Source organism: Callorhinchus milii, unplaced genomic scaffold (assembly GCF_018977255.1).
Source record: "Callorhinchus milii isolate IMCB2004 unplaced genomic scaffold, IMCB_Cmil_1.0 Scaffold5, whole genome shotgun sequence".
NCBI lineage: Eukaryota > Metazoa > Chordata > Chondrichthyes > Chimaeriformes > Callorhinchidae > Callorhinchus > Callorhinchus milii.
Window position 1 is genome coordinate 35,643,083 of NW_024704746.1, and position 20,058 is coordinate 35,663,140.

At 37.5% G+C, this 20,058-nt stretch overlaps 1 protein-coding gene across 1 annotated transcript; it reads left to right on the plus strand.

The window, feature by feature from the left end:
- The first annotated feature begins 4,327 nt into the window (after positions 1-4,327).
- LOC103184719 (sodium-coupled neutral amino acid transporter 2) lies at positions 4,328-19,120 on the plus strand. The gene is given in 17 exon segments (XM_007902893.2): positions 4,328-4,721; positions 5,714-5,951; positions 6,218-6,299; positions 6,478-6,593; positions 9,227-9,300; positions 9,402-9,494; positions 9,633-9,714; positions 11,239-11,321; positions 12,209-12,267; positions 12,810-13,007; positions 13,249-13,328; positions 13,635-13,735; positions 14,459-14,583; positions 15,279-15,423; positions 15,533-15,601; positions 15,604-15,629; positions 15,974-19,120. Coding segments are annotated over 16 exon segments (1,554 nt in total). The 5' UTR covers positions 4,328-4,721; positions 5,714-5,832; the 3' UTR covers positions 16,076-19,120.
- The last annotated feature ends 938 nt before the right edge of the window (positions 19,121-20,058 follow it).

Below are 20,058 nucleotides of genomic sequence, written 5' to 3' on the forward strand. Positions count from 1 at the left end.
GTTCTGGGAGGATGTCTTTGAAATCCTTAGTCTGAAGTGCATATTACCATGAACAATTAGGGTAGTACTCTATGAAATTGTCACCCTATGTTAGCCTTATTACCACACAGCAAATAACAATTGCAATTTAGTTTGATCCTTACCGGTAAATAAAGCTATTCACCAAAGCAAGTAGAATAGTACTCTTAGCACATAATGTATGATAGGGAAATAAATCGAATAATAATAATACTTGTCTATGATAAACTTAATGACGTCAAAATATCTCAAAGCACTTCACGGGAACTGTGTATTTATAGGCAACCCTAGTAATCAATTTTCAAGCCGCAAGTGTCACATATCAAAATATAAATTTAACTGAAGGAATTTTGGCCAAGATGCCAGGAAACTCCCTTCTCTTTTCAAGTAGTAGATGAGATCTTCAAAGTCCGTTTCCAAAGGCAGGCAGCTCCTTAACTGAACTTCAATCATATAGCACTTCCAACAATGCACTAATGCCCCAGTAAGGCACTGAAGTATCAACCATTGTCAAATACTGTAGACTCGGGTCAAACTTGATTTCAAGTGAAAATTACAATTTATAAAAATATAATCACTGGAAAGATTTCATGGGACCAATTCATACATCACAATCTCTGATTTTATGCTAGCTTTTGGTTGTTTGCAGCTGTTACCACTGTCATGCTTTCTGTTGGGAAGCATTGTGTCATTAAAGACCGTCTGTTCTTTGCTCATAGTAAACTAGGAAAATAATCAATAGTAAGGTGAGTGAGGTGATGTCTTTTTACTGAGTATAGACATCACCTTGTGTAATCGTGCATGTTAGGTAGTAAATTATAGCATTTTTGGTAGGAATTCATTTTTGCCAAGCATGCAGAATAAACAGGCTCATGTGTAAATCATGCTTCTGATACCACCTGGAAGAAATGGTTTCAAGAGCTGTATAATTCGTACCTGAGCAGTATAAGTGCAATAGGTGTAAATTTCACTTTGCTTGCTCCAATTCTCCTTTTAAAACCGTCACAACATCCAGGGAACCAGCTTTTTTGGAATAATGTCTTAAAATACGATTTTGGGTGTACTGCATATGCACCAGGTGTGCACGAAAAGAAAGGCAAAATCAAGTAATTTTCAGCCTGTGAAGCAGACAATATAAACCTGCTTCCTGTTGCAGATTGCTTTATTACCTGGAGCAAATTAGATTCACATCTAGTAGTATAATTGTAGCATAACCTTTCATGCTCCCTTTGTAGCTTTGAAGATAGCATTAGGCGTAATAAGTTGGAATGCATTCCCAAAGGTCATCCGAGATGACACAGACGTTTAATTTTATTTCTGTCATTATTTGTACACTGCTCATAAAATCCCATTCCATTTTATGCACTGGGATTGCCACCTATATTCTGTAACTAAACAACTATTTCAATTTTGATATTACTATGTTTTTATTGGAAACTATTCTGTTATTTTACATTCAACGCTGCTGCTCTACAATTCAATAGTGTGTTTTAAAGATTAACATTAAGGGGGGGGGGGTAACTCACTGTGAACAGCAATTAAAATGGCACTTATTCTAAAGATTTGTTTTTAATGATGTGACTTCTTAAAGACTCACATAAATGCCTCTTGCCAATAAAAATGTGTGACTTGTTGTCAGGCCTGTGCAAACAATGGTATAAAACCCAGTGTCGGTACATAGGGGATAAAAGAAAAATTCAGGGTGATCCTTTTTCTAATTATTCCTCACGGGGAGGGGGGGGTAATTCTTACACAATGCTCTAATGTACAAGAAACAAAACATTCAAATGGCCATTGTCTCCCGGCTGAGGATTTCAACAGCCAAACTGTCCGGCACGAAGAAACTGCTATTATATTGTTTAATAGGAAAGTTTGCAGCAAATGTAACATAATAATCCTTTTATTTGATATCTCTTCCAATCCATTTTTTTGCATAATAGTGTTACAAATATAAAATGTACGTTTTTTTAATATAAAATGTGTTTTGACGGAAAGAGGATATTTGTCACTAGGGGTTGTTACAGTGAGATTGTTTCATTTCGATACTTTTTTAAAAAAATGACTCATATGACCCACTCTTTTTTTTAAAAAATCTGTCTGGTTAATATCAGTTGGGCGTGCAATTATAGGGACCTTGAGTTGGTTACATTTGTTATGATTTATCTCGAACTAAATCAGCTTCTAGCTCATTCCTTTGGATCAGAAGTCTTACTCCTAACATTTCATTGAGGACAGTTCAAGTGTACACAAACATCCGTGAAGGGTTTTGGGGAAACATTCAGCACTGTGGTTACAGTAAATAAACTAATCAAAGGACTTCAGCCTTCCTGCCCCCATTCTGTGAAACTCCATCTCTGGAGTGGTGGAGACAGGTTTTGCAACAGGGTGGGGGGCAGGGGATGGGGTCATAAGTGGCACCAACTTCCCATTACTCTCCACGCTGTCTCATATCTCCTGCTCAGGCTCTCTTCCTGTCACTCTATGTGCTGCTTCATACTTCCCACTCCATCTCTTTTACGGGTACTCCCCACACTGCCTCGTACAACTTCGTGAGAGGCAGTGCAGAGAGTGACGGTATGTCAAACGTATGAGAGGCGTATGTTTGAGGGAGTATGGAAAGAGGCAGTACAGAGAGAGATGAGAGGCACCGGACATACATCAAAAGGCCACCAGGGGGCAGTCCATCTCCCCAACCCCCCACCCCACCACCCCCAATTACCTCCGCCACTGCCTGAGCCCCTCTGACTCGCCCCCCCCTTCACCTTGTTCAAGGTCCGTCTCAAGATGACAACAACAGATTGCATCTACATTGTGCCTTTCCCCGTCGGGGGGACTTTTTGGTTATCTTTCCCCTGCCTACCCCCCTGGGGATACCACCAGACCAGGTGCGCAGCTAGTATCAGTTAAGAAACTTTGGGACATCCTCCCGACATGACAGATGCCACATAAATGAAAATTTGAATTGTGTGGGTAAATAAAGCTTTACGATTCTTAGGTATCTTAGGGATTATTTTGGGGGGGGAGGGGGGGGGGGCGGGTCGACCGGCAACACATGCAGAAACCCATCACCGCACTTAAGAGTATCATTAACGTCCCTTGAGGCGAAGTTCATAAAGGAGTGGTGGGGGTGGGGGGAAGTGAGCAGAATGACGCAAGATGTTCCAGAGGAAATGACTGGCCTTTGAGTTCAATCACATGATGACACAACCCAAACCTTCGAGAGTTGCATTACAACCATCCGAACCCGAAATGGCGTGGATGGAATCAGCGGCTCGCGAGCTTTGGTTCGGTGGAATCGAGTGGGGTCGGGTGGGGTGGGGGTGGTGGTGGTGGTGGGGCGGGGGGTGGGGGGGTGGGGTTAGAGAGAAAGCAAAAAATAAAGCAGGAATATCTCAATCCATTAACCATTGAGCCCTTCTCTCAAAAGAAATAAGTTATGCATTACACGTAACGTTGCAGCAAACGTTTATTTTCTATCACATTGTTTCCCTGTTTTCCCTGAACGTGTGACTGTGATGTCTGTGTGGGTGGTGTGGGTGGGGGTGGGTTTGTGGGGGTGGGAGGGAGGGAGGGAGGGAGAGGGGGGGGGGGGTTGATATATAGGGATACAATGTTTCCCTGCAAAAATACTGCATTGTTTCCCTGTCTGGTTCGAATCAGTTTGGTGCCCAATCGCCAGGACCTTGGGTTGGGTTTGTTACAATTCGTGGTGATTTATCTCCAGATGCCCGACTTTTGTAGCGTTCGTTGCACAACATTTACCCCCCAATCTTTTGTGTCATTTTTTGGGTTTTTTTTTAAAAAAAGACCCCATTCACTTACACAGCTTTTCCACGAACCTCATTCACAGAAGACAGACCCAGAGGGGGGGGGGGGAGGGGGGGAGGAGAGGGTGGGGGGGAGGGGGGGAGGAGGGGGTGGGGGGGGGGGAGGGGGGGGATGTTTCGTGCTGTTTACTCACCGTCAAAGCACTCACAGCCCCAGAGACACGATGCAGTGAATAACCCACACACACACACACACACACACATATATATATATATATATATATATGTGTATATATTAAAATAAAACAACCCATTGCAATGCAGAGTTTTTTATGCTATTTCGATCGAGGCTTTGTTTACAAACATTGCAATATATACGTAAATTTGCAATATGTAGTTTTAATGCACAACCCGAAGGGAGAAGGAGAGGAGGGGGTGAGGCTGGACTTGCGGATGTGGCCAATGGCGACTCCAGTCATTGCCACTCCCTTCGGTGTCAGTCCCTTCTTATAAAGCGATGCCTTTCCCAACCCCTTCCACCAGTCAAACACACGCGGGGACAGAGGGTGGACTGACTGCATCGACACAGCAACAAATAAAATACATAGCAAAAAAAAATAACCCCCCACCCCCACAAAAAAAAAATACCCTTCCGTGGATTATACCAATAGATAGTCTACACTTATTGGCATCTGATCTTCAACCGACCACATCTCTCGAAATTGGATTGAAAGCGAATTAGCCATCAACCCCACACCCCCACCCCCCCATCCATTCAATATTTATTAATCTTTTCTGCCCTTTTTTGTTGTTTCCTTCCACCACCACCACTGTGACTACTTGGATCCGAACCCCAAGTTAGGATTTAATACATCCCAAACAATCACTGCGAAGGATCAGAGAAGATCAACGCCTGGAAAAGGAGGGAGGAGAGAGGTAAAAAGTGTTTCCATCTATTGTGGGCTCAGACTATATTGTATTCAGCGCAGGATTTTTTTTGTGTGTGATCACCATTCAGCTGAATTTTTTCCAACTAATACCTTTGCATCTGCAGCTTAAACAGAGAGCGATGATGCAATGATACATTTCCTCCTCTCCTCCTCTTCCCCCTCCTTTTAGAATTTCACCTCTGTGATCCTCTGGTGTTTGCCTTTTAAATGATTTTGGACGTGGTCGCATTTCTCTTTTATTTTTTTTTATTTTTTTTTTTTTTTGGGGGGGTGGGGGGGAGATTTCATGTACCTGCCTCGGTTTTTATCGATCGTCGCTTTTATTCGTCGATGCAGCAAAAAAAAATGTTGTAGATATCACGATTCCCTTCCAACCATTGCATGTAACGTGCAGATTCTCCATTCCAAGGAGAAAGGCAATGGGATCTATTTCTCTCTCTCTCTCTCTCTCTCTCTCTGTGTGTGTCTCTCTCTTTCTTTGATCCTGGTGATTTTCGTTTTTTTTATAAGCATTTTCCAACTGATAGCTATACATCCAGAACAAAGGATCCCTCAAGAAAAAAAACACACACAAACTCAAATGAAAGAGGAAGCTGATGCAATGAGCAACTGGATACATCTGATCAATGGGTCTGGGTTTGCTGACTGTTCAGCCACTAAAGAAAGGTGGATGTAACTATTTCAACGGTGTCTATTTCCTAGAATCCATTGATACCTTTCGGATGTAAATATTTTTAGGGGCTTTTGTTTTTGCACATCATTGTGGCCACATTGTGGCCTCTTGTCCTGATGCTAAGATGTTTACGTTGGGATGGCATTGTTAGTGAGGGGCTTTTCTTGGCATCACACCCTCTCTCAGTATTTTTCCATTCTGGTATGTGAGTCATTGGCATAGTCAAATGTGGTCACATGTGAAAAAAGGCATAAGGATGTTATGCTCCTGGTTGCTGGGTTATTGATGTTTGGCTGTTTCCTTAGGACCACAGCACAAGGTAGCAGCAGAGCTCAGAAAGAGGACAGATTAGACACACAAAAGAAGAGGGGAGAACTCAACGGAAATTAGAAGTGATTTTCTTCGAAAGAGTTGGCGAAACACCATGACTATAACGGAGATGAACAGATTTAACATAAGTCCTGATGACGACAGCAGCAGCACCAACAGCAATGAATACAACTACACAGAAAATGCCAGCACAAAAAAGGTCCCCATCAATAGGTAAGCCCTGGCTAGACCAACGCAGATAGTGAGAGATGTGAACTTTATTGACGCTAATGTAATAATGATGTTTAGGACATAGTTTGAAATAGCACATATTTTGCAAGGATTTTGACTGCATTAAAATGGGCGCGTGAGTTTAATTAATATTTAAAATCTCTGACCTTTGACTAAATCTTTCTAAAACAAATGATTGTCATTTAGCATAATGAATCGTATCAGTAATTTAATTTATACAGCACAACCATTTTTTTTCTCTCTTACAGTCAATATGTTGACATTGACGCAGAGAGTCAGAATTTTCTGCCAAGTTTATATTATGGGAAGAAGAAATTTGAGGAAGAATATGTAAGTAATGCTTGTCTTATTTTTTTTTCCGTATCGGGGTCAAATAAATTGTGACTGAACCTTCTCGTAAAATAATGTTGTCAATAATTAATTCCAGCAGCTGTGACTATTGCAGCATTTTCTTTATTTATTTATTTCTTTTTTTCTTTATTTATTTATTTTTCTGTCTGCTCTGCAGAGGCCTGGGAATACCTCGTTTGGAATTTCTGCTTTCAACCTCAGCAATGCTATCATGGGGAGTGGGATTCTTGGACTGGCTTATGCCATGGCCAACACTGGAATTGTACTTTTTGTGTAAGTATTTTTGTGATCCGACAAAACAAAAAGCACGTGCTTTGCAAGATGCAGTTCTTAACCTGCTGACACTGCAGTGCAGTACTTACTGCAGCAGAGCCTGATGCAGTCCTGTATTAGCTGCCGTACCTACTGTATAATCACGTGCCAAGGGGAAGGAGACTGGCGTAGTTTTTTTTTAGTACTATAGTATTTTAAATTATGAGCTATTGGTACACAGCAATTTGAACGAGCAAGCGTACAGTTAGAATGTAGATGCAGATATACATGCTAACTGTTTCTCTGGCTAATATACTGTAGAAGATTGTGAGCTGTGATCAGTTTACAAGGTGGAATCAAATGCTGGCAGCTTAGCACAGATAGAAGGAAAATGTGTAATAGCCTCCTCATTATTGCCATTTGCACACAATGATCTAAATAACAGATTTCAATGTATCGATGATGAGGCATCTTTTTAATTTTGGCTAACCAAATGTTAGTCTTCGTGCTTCAAAGTTATTTTTCAAGCAATATTTTAACAATTATAGGTTACCAATGTAAAGGTGGTTAATGGTCACACCCATTTGCATTGTAAAATTGAGTAGAAGGAAGGTAAAACGGTCTAAACTAGACTGCTTTTTGAGTACACGTGAACATTATTTTGTGAGTAGGTCTCAGGATCTTTCATATTTGTGCTTATTTGTTGCTCATTTAAAATGATCTTGAGTATTTGTGCAAGATGAGTTGAAAGACTCTTGCATTGTTTTCAGTAGTGTGTGTTTACAAACAATGCACACAGTAGTAACCAGCTGCATTCACTAGAATCTCTTTAATCCAGTTTAAGCGGCTCAGGCTCTCTACTCATTAATGTTATATAAATTCTTTGGCACAGATTTGAATGATTCTGCAGCAGATTATACTATAGAAGTGTATTTGTCATGTGAAATTGAGAGCATCTAGCCAGTGGCAAAAATGATACGTGACTCTGTGCGCGTGGAAAGGAATGCAGATTGCAGTGGGAGAATCCGGCAGAAAGCCATTTGAAGTGTGCAGGAACATAAACGAAATGTCAAGTCACTGAGGTGGCTGTGAGAGATGATGCTAAAAGGAAGGAACATGATTACACAGCAATCTCTTTGTATTATATATCTGGTATGATTGGAAATTAAAATGCTTTGCTTGTGTTGAATAATTATCCTTTCTACAGCAAGCAAGTTGCTTCCAGGGTGTAATGTCTCAACTTCTCATGATCATGTGACAGTTAACCATCCACATAGTGATAGTCCCGAGTCGTTCAGTGTTTGTTTCCCAGAGTCACTAAAATAACTAATTGTTCTTATTGTTATCACTGAAACCAGTGCAAAGAAACACAACAGTGTTTGGCGAGCTGTTTGTTGATTAATCCAGCAAATAACTCGCCACTAAAAGTGTCAAACACTCTTTAAACAACAAGGTGTCTAAAATAAAGAAAATATGTTCAAAATTCAAACTGCTTTGTTTTTGTTTCTTAAATACTTTGCAGTTATGGAACAAAGTAGTAATCCTGCAAAGCAAGAATGAGATCATTTGAAAGCTTGGGATATGAACAGTAGTTACTAAGAAAGCAGCAAAGCAACATTTTGGGAAATGGGTTGTTAAAGGAACAGTTATACTTTCTGAGATATCTGCAGTGCAGTTCTATTGATTCTGAGGATTAAAGTATTTATAAAAGTATGCCGAATAAGGAAGATAGTCAGACTGAATGTTGTATTTCCCTGCACTAGTTTTAGTGACAACAGTATGGGAAATCAGTTATTTTAGTGACTGTAAAATGTGCTGAAATCTAGCTTTCACAACGATGTAATAGTATAAGAAGAAACCAGATGTAGGAAGTGGTTTATTTCCCCTATACAAAAATCCCTTCTATCTGGGAGATTGAAAGTTCCTTGAATGAATAATGATTTTTATTGAATATCCTTCATGAGAACAGACAATGAGTTCTAAACATTCCTGCTTAAAATATTGTGATTTGAAAAAGAGATGGGCTGAAAGGAAGTAACTGCAGTTTGTGAAACTCGGTTCTGCATGAAATAACTCAGCAGTTTGTGCCACCACATTGAGATAGAATATCGTTTCATTATTACGATAACAGTTTCAAATCCATTTTAAATCCCTTTACGTTGGGCAAGTTTCTTTACTCCACATGCCTCTGTTTACCTAGCAGTAAGAAGGAACCCTTTGGTAGTTGATTGGCGGATTCTTTTCTGGGGGTAATAATTTGTTCAAAAAATAATAATGATAAATTGGTCAATTAATCCATGACTATTTGTGAGACACTGCTATGCACAATTGGCTGCTGCATTTCTCCCACAAAATATACAGTCAATTCACTTCACAGTATATTCTGTGAAGCTCTTTGAGATATCTGGAAGGTGTGATAAGTCGCTATATCAAATGCAAGAAATATTATTATTTATTATTAATTACAGAAAAGCATTAATGGTTCAGACAATCTTATATTATTGGATCCTGTTGTTGGTCAATACCCCAAACTTTGAGTATTTGGGTTACAATACAAATTAAGCTGAAAGTATAATTGTAAGATATTCATTGTATTTCACAGTCTTTTTTAATAATACTGTCATAATATCACTACATTTATTTTGTTCTTCCAGGATTCTTTTGTCTGCTGTATCAATATTTTCACTATATTCTGTTCACCTTTTATTGAAGACTTCAAAAGAAGGAGGTAATGAAGAAGTTCTTTATTTAAATGTGACTTTCAGTCTGCAAGTTTTCCATCGTATTTCCTTTGAAATGTTGCTTATTAATATTGTTTCCCCTCCCCAGGTTCACTGTTATACGAACAACTGGGACAAAGAGCATTTGGAATGCCTGGAAAGGTTGCAGCTTCTGTTTCAATTACAATGCAAAATTTTGGAGGTAAACTTCAGTTATAAATTTAAAAGATGATTTGAATACTAAACTGACAACTTCTCTAACGTGAATGCTTTTGGATTTAATATCGTGCGGCAGGCAGCCATCATATGTAAACACTTGTTCGTACTTTTCTAATTGCAGCTATGTCAAGCTACCTCTATATCGTGAAATATGAACTACCATTAGTTATTCTTGCTTTCCTGAACCTCACAGAAAATACTGGGTACGTTGAACTACTGAACATTGAACTTAGAACTTTTATACATTTCATTCAGAACGTGTCCACTACATGGTTCACATTTTCTAGAAATATGAACCTTAAAATGATTCTTTCCACTGCTAGTAATTGTCACTGAAGTTAAAGGTGCCATTTGTCAGATTGTAAGCAGTTTTGGAAGCTTAAGACTGGACCATTTTTATTTCCTCAGAGGTTAGCTCAGAAGGTGTTTAGTCTTACATTGCACGTGGAGTCCTGTAGCTCAGTGGTTAGAGCACTCACTTTGCAAGCGTGAGACCTGGGTTTGATTCCCAGCAGGGTGAAACTTTGGGCAAGTTTCCTTACTCCACACGCCTGATGATAATACCTCAAAAAAACAATAATGGTCATTTCAATCTGCGACTGTTTGTGGGACACTGCTGTGCGCAATTGGCTGCCGCATTTCGCCCATAAATATACAGTCAATTCATTTTACAGTCTATTCTGTGAAGCGCTTTGAGACGTCTAGAAGACATGAAAAGCGCTATATCAAATGCAAGGATTATTATTATTACTTTGTTTGGTAAACAGGGTATTGAAATCGGATTAGTATTCACAATTTTTTTTCAAACTAAAGTACTGGAGTAAAAGTAATTGGAGTCAATTCATTGTCTCAAAAACCACAGCCACCCATAAATTTGATATCACAGAACAACTAGTCAGGTGTATTTGAAGATTTATGTGTGCTTAGGTGAAACTCATCAAAGGTATGTGTAGAAAATCCAATCTGTACTTAAAAAAAAGTCCATAGGTGTCTGAAATAAAATGACTAAAAACATCACACGGGAAAATTAAGTATAGAAAATTCAACGCCATTCAGTGGAAAGATATGTGCATATTGCCCTCTTAAAATCACCCAGCGTTCTGGGGGTTGATGTCAAAATATGTTTTTAAATGGTTTGGGATTTTTCTAAACCACAGATAATAATAATAATCCTTGCATTTGATATAGCAGCTTTCACTTCGTTGAGACGTCTCAAAGTGCTTCACAGTATATACCGTAAAGTGGATTGATATTGTAAAGTTGATTGTGGGTGAAACGTGGCGTGTAACCAATTGGAACTGTTGCAGGAATGAACAAATGAAACTTTAATCTTCTGATACGTATCTGAAAGAAGAGCTGGGCCTTTTCTATGTTTACTTTTCTGTAACAAGTGAGGTGGAGCCTTTGAGCTGCTCAGAGATTGGTTTAAAACTTATTTTTCAAGTTTATTCCACTTGGCCTCAGATGTTGCGCAGCTAAAGAGTGTTCATATGAAACCGGTTTCATTGTCAACACTCCAAATGTTTTTTTGTTCCAGTATGCGTACAGACTGGTTTTATCCAGTTCCGTTTTCAGTCTTTACCAGAACTAAAACTAGTTTTTTTGGGGGGCGGGGGAGGGAAATGAATGTAAATAGTGTTATCCATTCCTGTTACAGCAATGGACAAGGAAACCTCTGCTGTTGGATACAATCAAAGACCTATAGCATTTTTTTGTTTCTTTTTCAGACATTGGTATCTGAATGGTGATTGGTTGGTTATCATAGTGTCAATCGTTCTGATCCTGCCTTTGTCTCTCCTAAAGAATTTAGGTAAGTGAAATTATGCCCTGTCATTATTACGGAGCTATTTATGTCAGGATATGCTTGTGGAATCTACAGTACTAAATGCTGAGTTGTGCAGCAAGATAATAGCCGGGATATGACATCAATAACCAATCCTTGTGCTTGAGCGTATTTCATTTTATTTGTTCAGGATAGATAGTCAAGTAAGAATCACATGCTAAACAATTGACATTTATGTCTGGAGGATGCCCCAAAGTGATTGACAGTGTTGATCTGGGGTTAACTTGGGGTAAACTTCCACATGTATGCGGATGACACCCAAAACGTCTTCTCTTCAACCGGCTGCGACTCCAGGTCCACTGGTGTTCCATCAGCTTGTCTGTCAGACATCAAGTCCTGAATAAGCACAAACTTTCTGCAGTGGAGCGTTGACAAGAAACAAGCCATACTCCTTGGTCCCCTTCAATGTCTTCTCTCCTGTGGCTCTGACCGCCTCAACCTTCCTGCCTGGCCTTTCCCTAAGACCTACTAAAACTTTCGTCCACATTTTCGTCATCTCCCACCTCAACTATTCCAAGGCCCTTCTCGCTACCTCCACTCGGCTGGCACTGGGCCTCCTGCTCCTCCCCTCCATCCCACCATCGACAGCCGTGCTTTCAGCCACTATGCCCAAAGCTTTGGAACTCTCTCCCTCAATCCCTCCACCATGCCCCCTCCTTCCCCTCTTTTAGATCACGACTGAAGACCTTCCTCTTCGACCTTCCTTACGGTTCTGGGTTAGGCTCTGCCACTTAAGCGTTCTGAGCCACTGCCCTGCATGAAGAATACTATATAGGTGCAAGTTGTCATTGTTGATGTTGCTGATCTAATACTGCTGGCGTGTATTCTTACAAGTCTTGTGTTTTATATTACAGGGTACCTGGGCTATACCAGTGGTCTGTCTCTTCTTTGCATGGTCTTCTTTATGATAGTTGTAAGTATAAAAGTTAGATTTATTGTTGTAATACACTAAATACATTAAATTATACATTGTAATACATTAAATGCTGGTCCACGTTACAAATAGCTTATTGTCTTTGACTAACAGGATATTTTTGTTGTATCAATAGCATTGGACATTTGTGTTTAAGAGACATCGCTGTATCAAGCATTAAGACAATAGAGGCAGATCCCTCCGTATTTGTTTCTGTTGGAGAATAAATAAATGACTTGCTATTGATATGCATAAGATGTTGTTATCTAATTGTGAAATAACTATTGGAGCAGTCATGTTTATCTGTCCTTTTTGGCAAAAGTAAGATAAAGACAGAACATATGATAACAACTGTAAATAGTCATTTTTTGCTTCCGTAAAAATGTGATCCAAACTTTTGGTCCTCGTCCAACAAATATTTGTAAGCTGAGAATAGACAACGTACGGCTCAGAATTCATCACATGTTGCCCTTACTCGGAGCCATTTATGAGAATCAATGTAAGTAGGGAAACTATTTTGACCACTCTATGAATATTTGCAGGTAATCCACAAGAGCTACCATATCCCTTGTCCATTGCCACAACTGGATGAAGACTTAATAAATGGAACAGTGAATAGCACAATAATGATTGGTAGTTTTACCTATGAAGCAATTACAAGTGATCCTCTGGCCAGTGCATTACATAATGCAACTGATCTGGATATGTGCAAACCAAAGTACTTTATCTTCAATTCACAGGTATGTATAAGTACAGTACATTTTTCCACCAATTAGCATTGTGTGATATTGCAGTATAGTTCAACACCAATAAGTCCATCATCATCAAATGATATTTCTGATTTGTAATCATGATATTCTTTACCTGTTTTTAATGGGAAATAAATGTATTTGAGGAGCATGTTCCCTGATACCAGTTAATTAGGATTTTGAGAAATATGTTATATTTTTGTTGACCTTTGTGTTCTGTTTTGCCTTTCAGACTGTTTACGCTGTACCAATTCTGACCTTTGCATTTGTGTGTCACCCAGCTGTACTGCCCATCTATGAAGAACTCAAAGAGTAAGAACACTTTATTGAGTCTGAATTCAGTCCATTCAAGAACTAATTAAATGTTCCTTCCTCTCTCTTGAGGCTTGACAAGCATTAACATTCATGAAATGTAGGTCCATTGGATTGTGGGATACAATACTCAGCAGTAAATTTTTCACTGTCTCTGGAAGTGTTGAATTGATAAATCCAGTGTGTTAGCAGACTGAAATAAATCTTCACCATTTTTATCTGCCTGATACATTATATACAGTATTAATGTTGTTTTTCATTGTTCAAATACTGTTTTATGAATCAAGCTGCTTTTTTTCTTTTCAGCCGTTCACGTAAGAAAATGCAGAGGGTTGCCAATGTTTCATTCTTGGGTATTTTTGTCATGTACCTGTTGGCTGCTGTCTTTGGTTACCTGACATTCTATGGTAAGTTTTTTTTTTAAATTTCCACCTGGGTTTAGATTTATTCTGTTTATGTGGCATTTTAGAACATCCCAAATTTGGGAAATTCTTAAATACAGTCTTATTTTTGAAGTCAGTGGTCTATAAGTGCTTTTGAGAACTACAGAAATCCAACTTCAAAGTTAAGACTGCATTGAATGATTTACCAAATTAAAGGAAATCTGAAATGTTGGAATCAATGTGAGACTGTCTTTAGAAAGCTTTAATGGTTATTATAAGTATATGTTGTAGTTTAAAAGGTCTGTGTATTTCATTTTGATTTAAGTAAGGCATGTAAAAGTATTAAGAGGCTTAGAGTTAGCATTTTTCAATTGTAGAATCTTGTTTTAAGAATTGTTCTAATGTTAACTTTTAATGTTTTGATTTTTAAAAAGTGGTATTTTGCTAAATGCATGGTAAGGCAAACTAGCGGACATGATTACAAAGTAGCAAGCAAATTTAAAAACAGATTGCTTAGAATATAACATTCTTGAAACCTTAGTGACATCAAACTAATATGCAAATGATCTTTTGAATGCTAATATATGAATATATCTTTCAAAATTAAGCCAAGTCAAAAACTGTTGTGAATGACGGAAGTTATTCTCTGCAATTCAAAAAAAANCCACCGGAATGTTTGAAGATTCAAAACTATATTTTTTTAGCAAAGTTGATCCAGTAGAAGCTAATTTTCTTTCTTTTATACAGGACATGTTGAGCCAGAGCTGCTTCATACATATTCAAAGGTGTACAAGTTTGATACTGTCCTCCTCGTTGTCCGTTTGGCAGTACTCATGGCTGTAACATTGACTGTTCCTGTTGTTCTGTTTCCCGTAAGTACAACCAGTAAGAGGAAGTTGCTTTATCTTTTCCTGTAACAGTCATTGGATGCTGGTTAGTTAGATATTCTAACTGCCAAAATTCTCAAAATATGACTTTTATATACAATTCGAAAATATTCTATTGCTTGACGAATTACTGCATCCGCACTTATCGGCTTCATTGAATTCTGCATACGCAGTGTAGATTATTGATTAATTGGATTTTATATGACTTATAGAGTTTGCCTGCGACTCAGACTTCACGTAAATTGCTTAAATGTTATGGTCTGACTGATAAGACTTGTGCGAGATTTACGGTAGCACTCTTCAATTGCCTTGTGACATTTTTTTTCCACATTTGCCTGGCCTGACTGAAATTACGAATTGAGTGCTAAATTTTGGATAGCTACGAACTGCAGTTAGATCCTCTAGGAATTGGATTGAGACTAATCAAATTCATCTTACTTAGGACTGAATTGTGTCAGAGCTAGATTCAAACCCAGTTGTAGAGGTAAAAGAATAGTTCTAATCCATGGCATCACCCAATCTTCATTTACAAATCTAGTCATATTTGAAGCATTACACGTTTGTGTTTGATCTAATTTATATATTGCTTTTTTGAGCAGAGCATTTAGCGTATCTGTTTATAGTTTAAACATATGCAGTGCAGAATGAAGCAGTCTTATATTGTTAACCTTTTCCCACAGATCCGTACTTCTGTTCAACAGTTGTTATTTCCTAGCAAAGAATTCAATTGGGTACGTCACTCTCTAATCACCGTAATAATTCTGGGTCTCGCCAATTGCCTGGTGATCTTTGTTCCTACCATCCGAGACATCTTTGGATTCATGGGTAAGTGTGTGCATGATATTTGCCTTTGAATTGTCACTCTATTTTCATTATTTTTGTCGAACAAACAACTACATGAACTTATTTGAACATTTCCTTCTGGTTTCTGTAGGTGCCTCTGCTGCTGCTATGCTGATCTTCATCCTTCCCTCTGCATTCTACATCAAACTTGTGAAAAAGAGTCTATGAAATCAGTACAGAAAATTGGGGTATGTACTAAAATCAATTCTATTTCTAACTTGAAGTGATTTGAGAATTACTCCTGTATGTTTATGAGAGTAAAAAAATCTTGTAGCCTTTTATTGGTTTATAAAGCAGTGGGAGCCAAATGGGTAGAGAGGGGAGAGATGCATTTATGTAAGTTTAGTGGAATCATTTACAAATCCTGATGTTAATTGATGATAAAGGTATACTAAATTAAAATGCCTTAAAGCTATTTTATTATGTAATAAAAAGATGCAGCAACATTTTGATGAAAAAGTGACCAATGTTTGTTTAGCAGCATTAAGCATGTATTCAAATTTTGTACTAAATGTCTTTCTGTTATTTTTAGGCATTAATTTTTCTCATCTGTGGAATATTTGTTATGATTTCAAGCATGACTCTCATCATTCTCGACTGGATTCACAATGCTTCAACGTCTGAAGGTCACTAAGTCCTCTAAGAGATGAGGCATGTAGTGAGCCAACAGGAGCTGTGTTGTTCATGAATCGTTCTGCCTAAGAACAAAAATAACAATTTTTTGTTTCTGTTTTCTTCACGTTTTCAGTGATTCGGGAAGACAGACTTCAAGGGTTGTAATGCGTTGTGGCAATTTTTTTGTTGCATTCTTAGAATGGGATCTCCCTTTACAAACGCACTGCGTAGATACTGCTGCTGCAAACGGCACATGGTAACTCCCATTATGTTGGTTGCCTTCCCAGAAAATACGTGTTACTTTCCAAAGACTGCTTTCCATAAGCAGATTATGTATTATAACCGTTATGTGGGCTGTGAGCAGTAATAATAATATTGTTCACAGAAGAATTTTTTGTTGGGGGAAATGTGTACAAAATGTATTTATAAAGCCATATTATTGGCAGTCCAAAATATTACAGACCCATCAACAATGTGGGCTTCTTTTTGTTTGTACATACGTGACCTAAATTCCTGTAGATGTGCCTAACTAGTCGATTTACTGTATATTGCTAGATTAAGAGTAGCACTTGATCTTTAAATAATCTTTTTTGATATTTTAAAAAACTACTTGTGGACATAGACTTAACTAGAATATTTAAATTTTATGGCAGTAATTTGAATTTTCAGTTGAGAGTTGTGTTTACTTCAGTTCAGAATGTAATGTTTATGACAATAAAACCTTGACAGAGTTAGAGAACACACAATTAAAAGTTGTTTCTTGTGAACAACCCAACTTTCATCTAGAAGTACTTTAAGGTTCTGTAGTAAACTAACCACAGACACTGTGCTTTAGGGTGCAGTTTAATAATGTGGAGGTCATGGCTTGTCAAGAAACATAGGGGTGATGTTCTGCATGGTGATATGTGCACTAATTTCAGTGTGTACCTCTGATGGGAAGATCTCACTGTAAGTGTACATTGCCAAAGTCAGTAGTAGCAAGAGGAGTATTGCTATCATAGTATCTTGAGGGTACTGATGCGAAGCTGAGTTTCTTTGTTAAACCATACTGTTTTTGGGGTATAATTAATAACTGAATAAAACAACATCTGGAACCCATTTCCTAATTAATCAGCTAATTTAAATAACTTTGAATACATTTTGTATAATATGTTAATTGCAGACTGGACACTTATTCACATCTACCAGTTATTCACATCCCTTCATCGTGTATTATTGAATAATGGGCATCTGCTAGTTTGTCTAGCTCTAGTCAACAGTTTATGGACATGTGGCGTAAGTGCTGGCATTTTATTACTTCTTAATACATGTCAAAGGTACACTTCATACATTGAACTCATTACAAAGTGTCCGAATGACAGTGCTAGCAGAATAATTCCCCTGATGGTAGCCCTAAATTGCCCCTTCAATCTCGCAATTTGTCTGAAAGCAATTAAAAGCGATTGACGTTAAATTTGTGTGATTGGAATAAACACTATGCTACGTTTATTACTTTCATTGTTACAAGATTGTTCAAAAATGAAAAACGCTAACAATATCTAGCTCTCTAATTAATATGTTCCCTTTGTATCCCTTTTATTCTGTTTGCAATTTATCATAGGTGCAGCTAATTCTAAAGCAGTTCTATTGCATTAAGCTGTGAATTCTAATGATTCCTCCCTCACAGCATTCATTCAATTTCTGGAAGCCAACATGAGACAAGTTTGTGTAAAATTACAATGTAAACATGTGAGGTGCTGTCAGTTTGATACTGAACATTTCCAGGTATATATTAAAAAAGTATCGCAGGTAAAAGTGGAACAAGGATCCATAAATCGAGGATTTAATAAATCAGTCTACTTTCTTAGATAATTGTTAAACGTTTAGCACCATCATTTGTTACCCAAGTGATGATGACAATTCACCCTACTGATATTTGGCTTCACAGTGTTAGAGTAATATTCTGGTGTCACCTGGTGTTTCCCTGTTTTACTTGAAGGAAACTTTATATATTGTGCTTCCTATGACCATTCAACCTTCTGTGGTCTGGTTGTTTTTTTAATTTGCTATTGTCATCAAATATTTATAGACCTGGAGAAATCAGTATAACTTAACATATTTATGACGATGTAAATATCAATGTATATAATCTTCCACTGGTTTGGATAATGTGTATATATATGTCAATATTTAAACAGTGATATTGTTCCATGAAGTCCTAATGAGAAGAGTTAATGGCATCGTATCAAAGTCAGTAAATAAAAGATAAGCAATGGCAGTTTTAAGAGCTTCTGCTGATTCAATGGTAGAAGGAGCTTTGTTTCAGTGCTCTGTATTTACTTTATTAAATGTAACTTGTGTAACACAAAATTATCAAGTTTTATAAATGGCATATTCCTGCCATTAACAGTGAATGCACAATGTTTGTAAAGAGTGACTGAGCAATCATAACTTCTGGATTGCTGATAATTGCTGTTAAACAGAACCTCAGTTATTTTGCCATATGAATCGCATGTCATCTGAAGCAAGTGTAATTAAGAATAAATTACAGTTAACAAAGGTCAACAATATTTTTAGAATTTACTGAAACATAAAATGCATATAACTGCTTTTTTAAAAAAATTAAATACGGTAATTCTCATAATGGCTGTTTTAATTCTCTTGAGAAAATGTTACAAAGAGCATTTGGAGTGAATTGTAACTTGCCATTGCAGCTGGAATTTATGTTCCCACAGGATAATCACCAGACCTAAACTAAAAAGCTTGTGTATTCATATTGCTCACATAATTCACTCAAAATATTTGTACCAGTGCAAGCATGCATTAAAGAGAGCCTTGAGAAGCATGAATGCTGTCTTTAGCATACCTTTTGGGTTACTGTGGATAGGATGCTTCCATGTATGTTTTTTCTTGACATTATGTAAAATTGATCTTGTATGTATATTTCTATACCATTAACTGTGAGAGGCTGATCGTGTGGATGATTTTTGTTAGTAAAGACTGCATTACAGTCAGTGTTGCACTGTTGTTTCAATTAAACACTATTGTACTGTGTATATATTGTAAATAAAGTTATACTCTGAGACCATGTTTCATGTATGCAAAAACAACAGAACAATTGTGCTGTGCGTAAGGGTCTAGAGTTGATTAAGAGGATTATTTTGCTTTGAAGTGACAGTGTCATTATGTCAAACAATGAATGAATTGACATACACTTGTTTTAAAACTCCTCAGCTTGTTTTAAAACTCCTCGGTGCATTTTTTAAAACCGCAACAATAAGGCTTCAATTTACAGAAGGGCGATTAACTGATTATTCTGTTGTGAATTTAACAGGAACAAACACTTCTACATCAGTTACAACTAATATTTTTTTCATTTGATATAGCGCTATAGTCAGTCTGGCTCAGTTGGTAGCACTCTTTCCTAAGTCAGAAGGTTGTTGGTTCTTGTTCAAGAACCATTGAACCTGTATCAAAAGCAGCAGGAATCTTCTCTGGTGGGAAGCAGATGCCACAATCATTTACTCCCTTCCTTAGTTCAAATGGGCTTCATGATTATTACATTTGACAGAACTAATTTTAGGAAATAAGGACTAATGTGTTGAAAACATTCGGATATATTTTCCTGAGGTTCAGCTTTTGAAAGATTTTTTTTACAATCTACATCCAAATTATACATATTTTCAAACAACTTCTAAATTCGTATTTTTTAGTGACTTCAAAATTAATTATGATCTTGTTGACTGAACTCAAAACTAATGTAGTATTTTCCATTGTTTATTCTAAAGTAGAATACCTCGACTACAAATTTAAATTTAACAGGAAAGGAGCCATCTGCATTAGGTGTTTTTCTCATCTATATTTTTCAAAAAAGGCAAGCAACTACAACAATTTGAATTTATATAGTGCCCTTCAAACTGAAGAATGTTTCAGAGCATTTCAGATGGATGTTACCAGACATCTAACAATGGAGATAAGTGAGAAGAGATTGGATCTAAAGGATCTAAAGACAGAAAGGGGGGG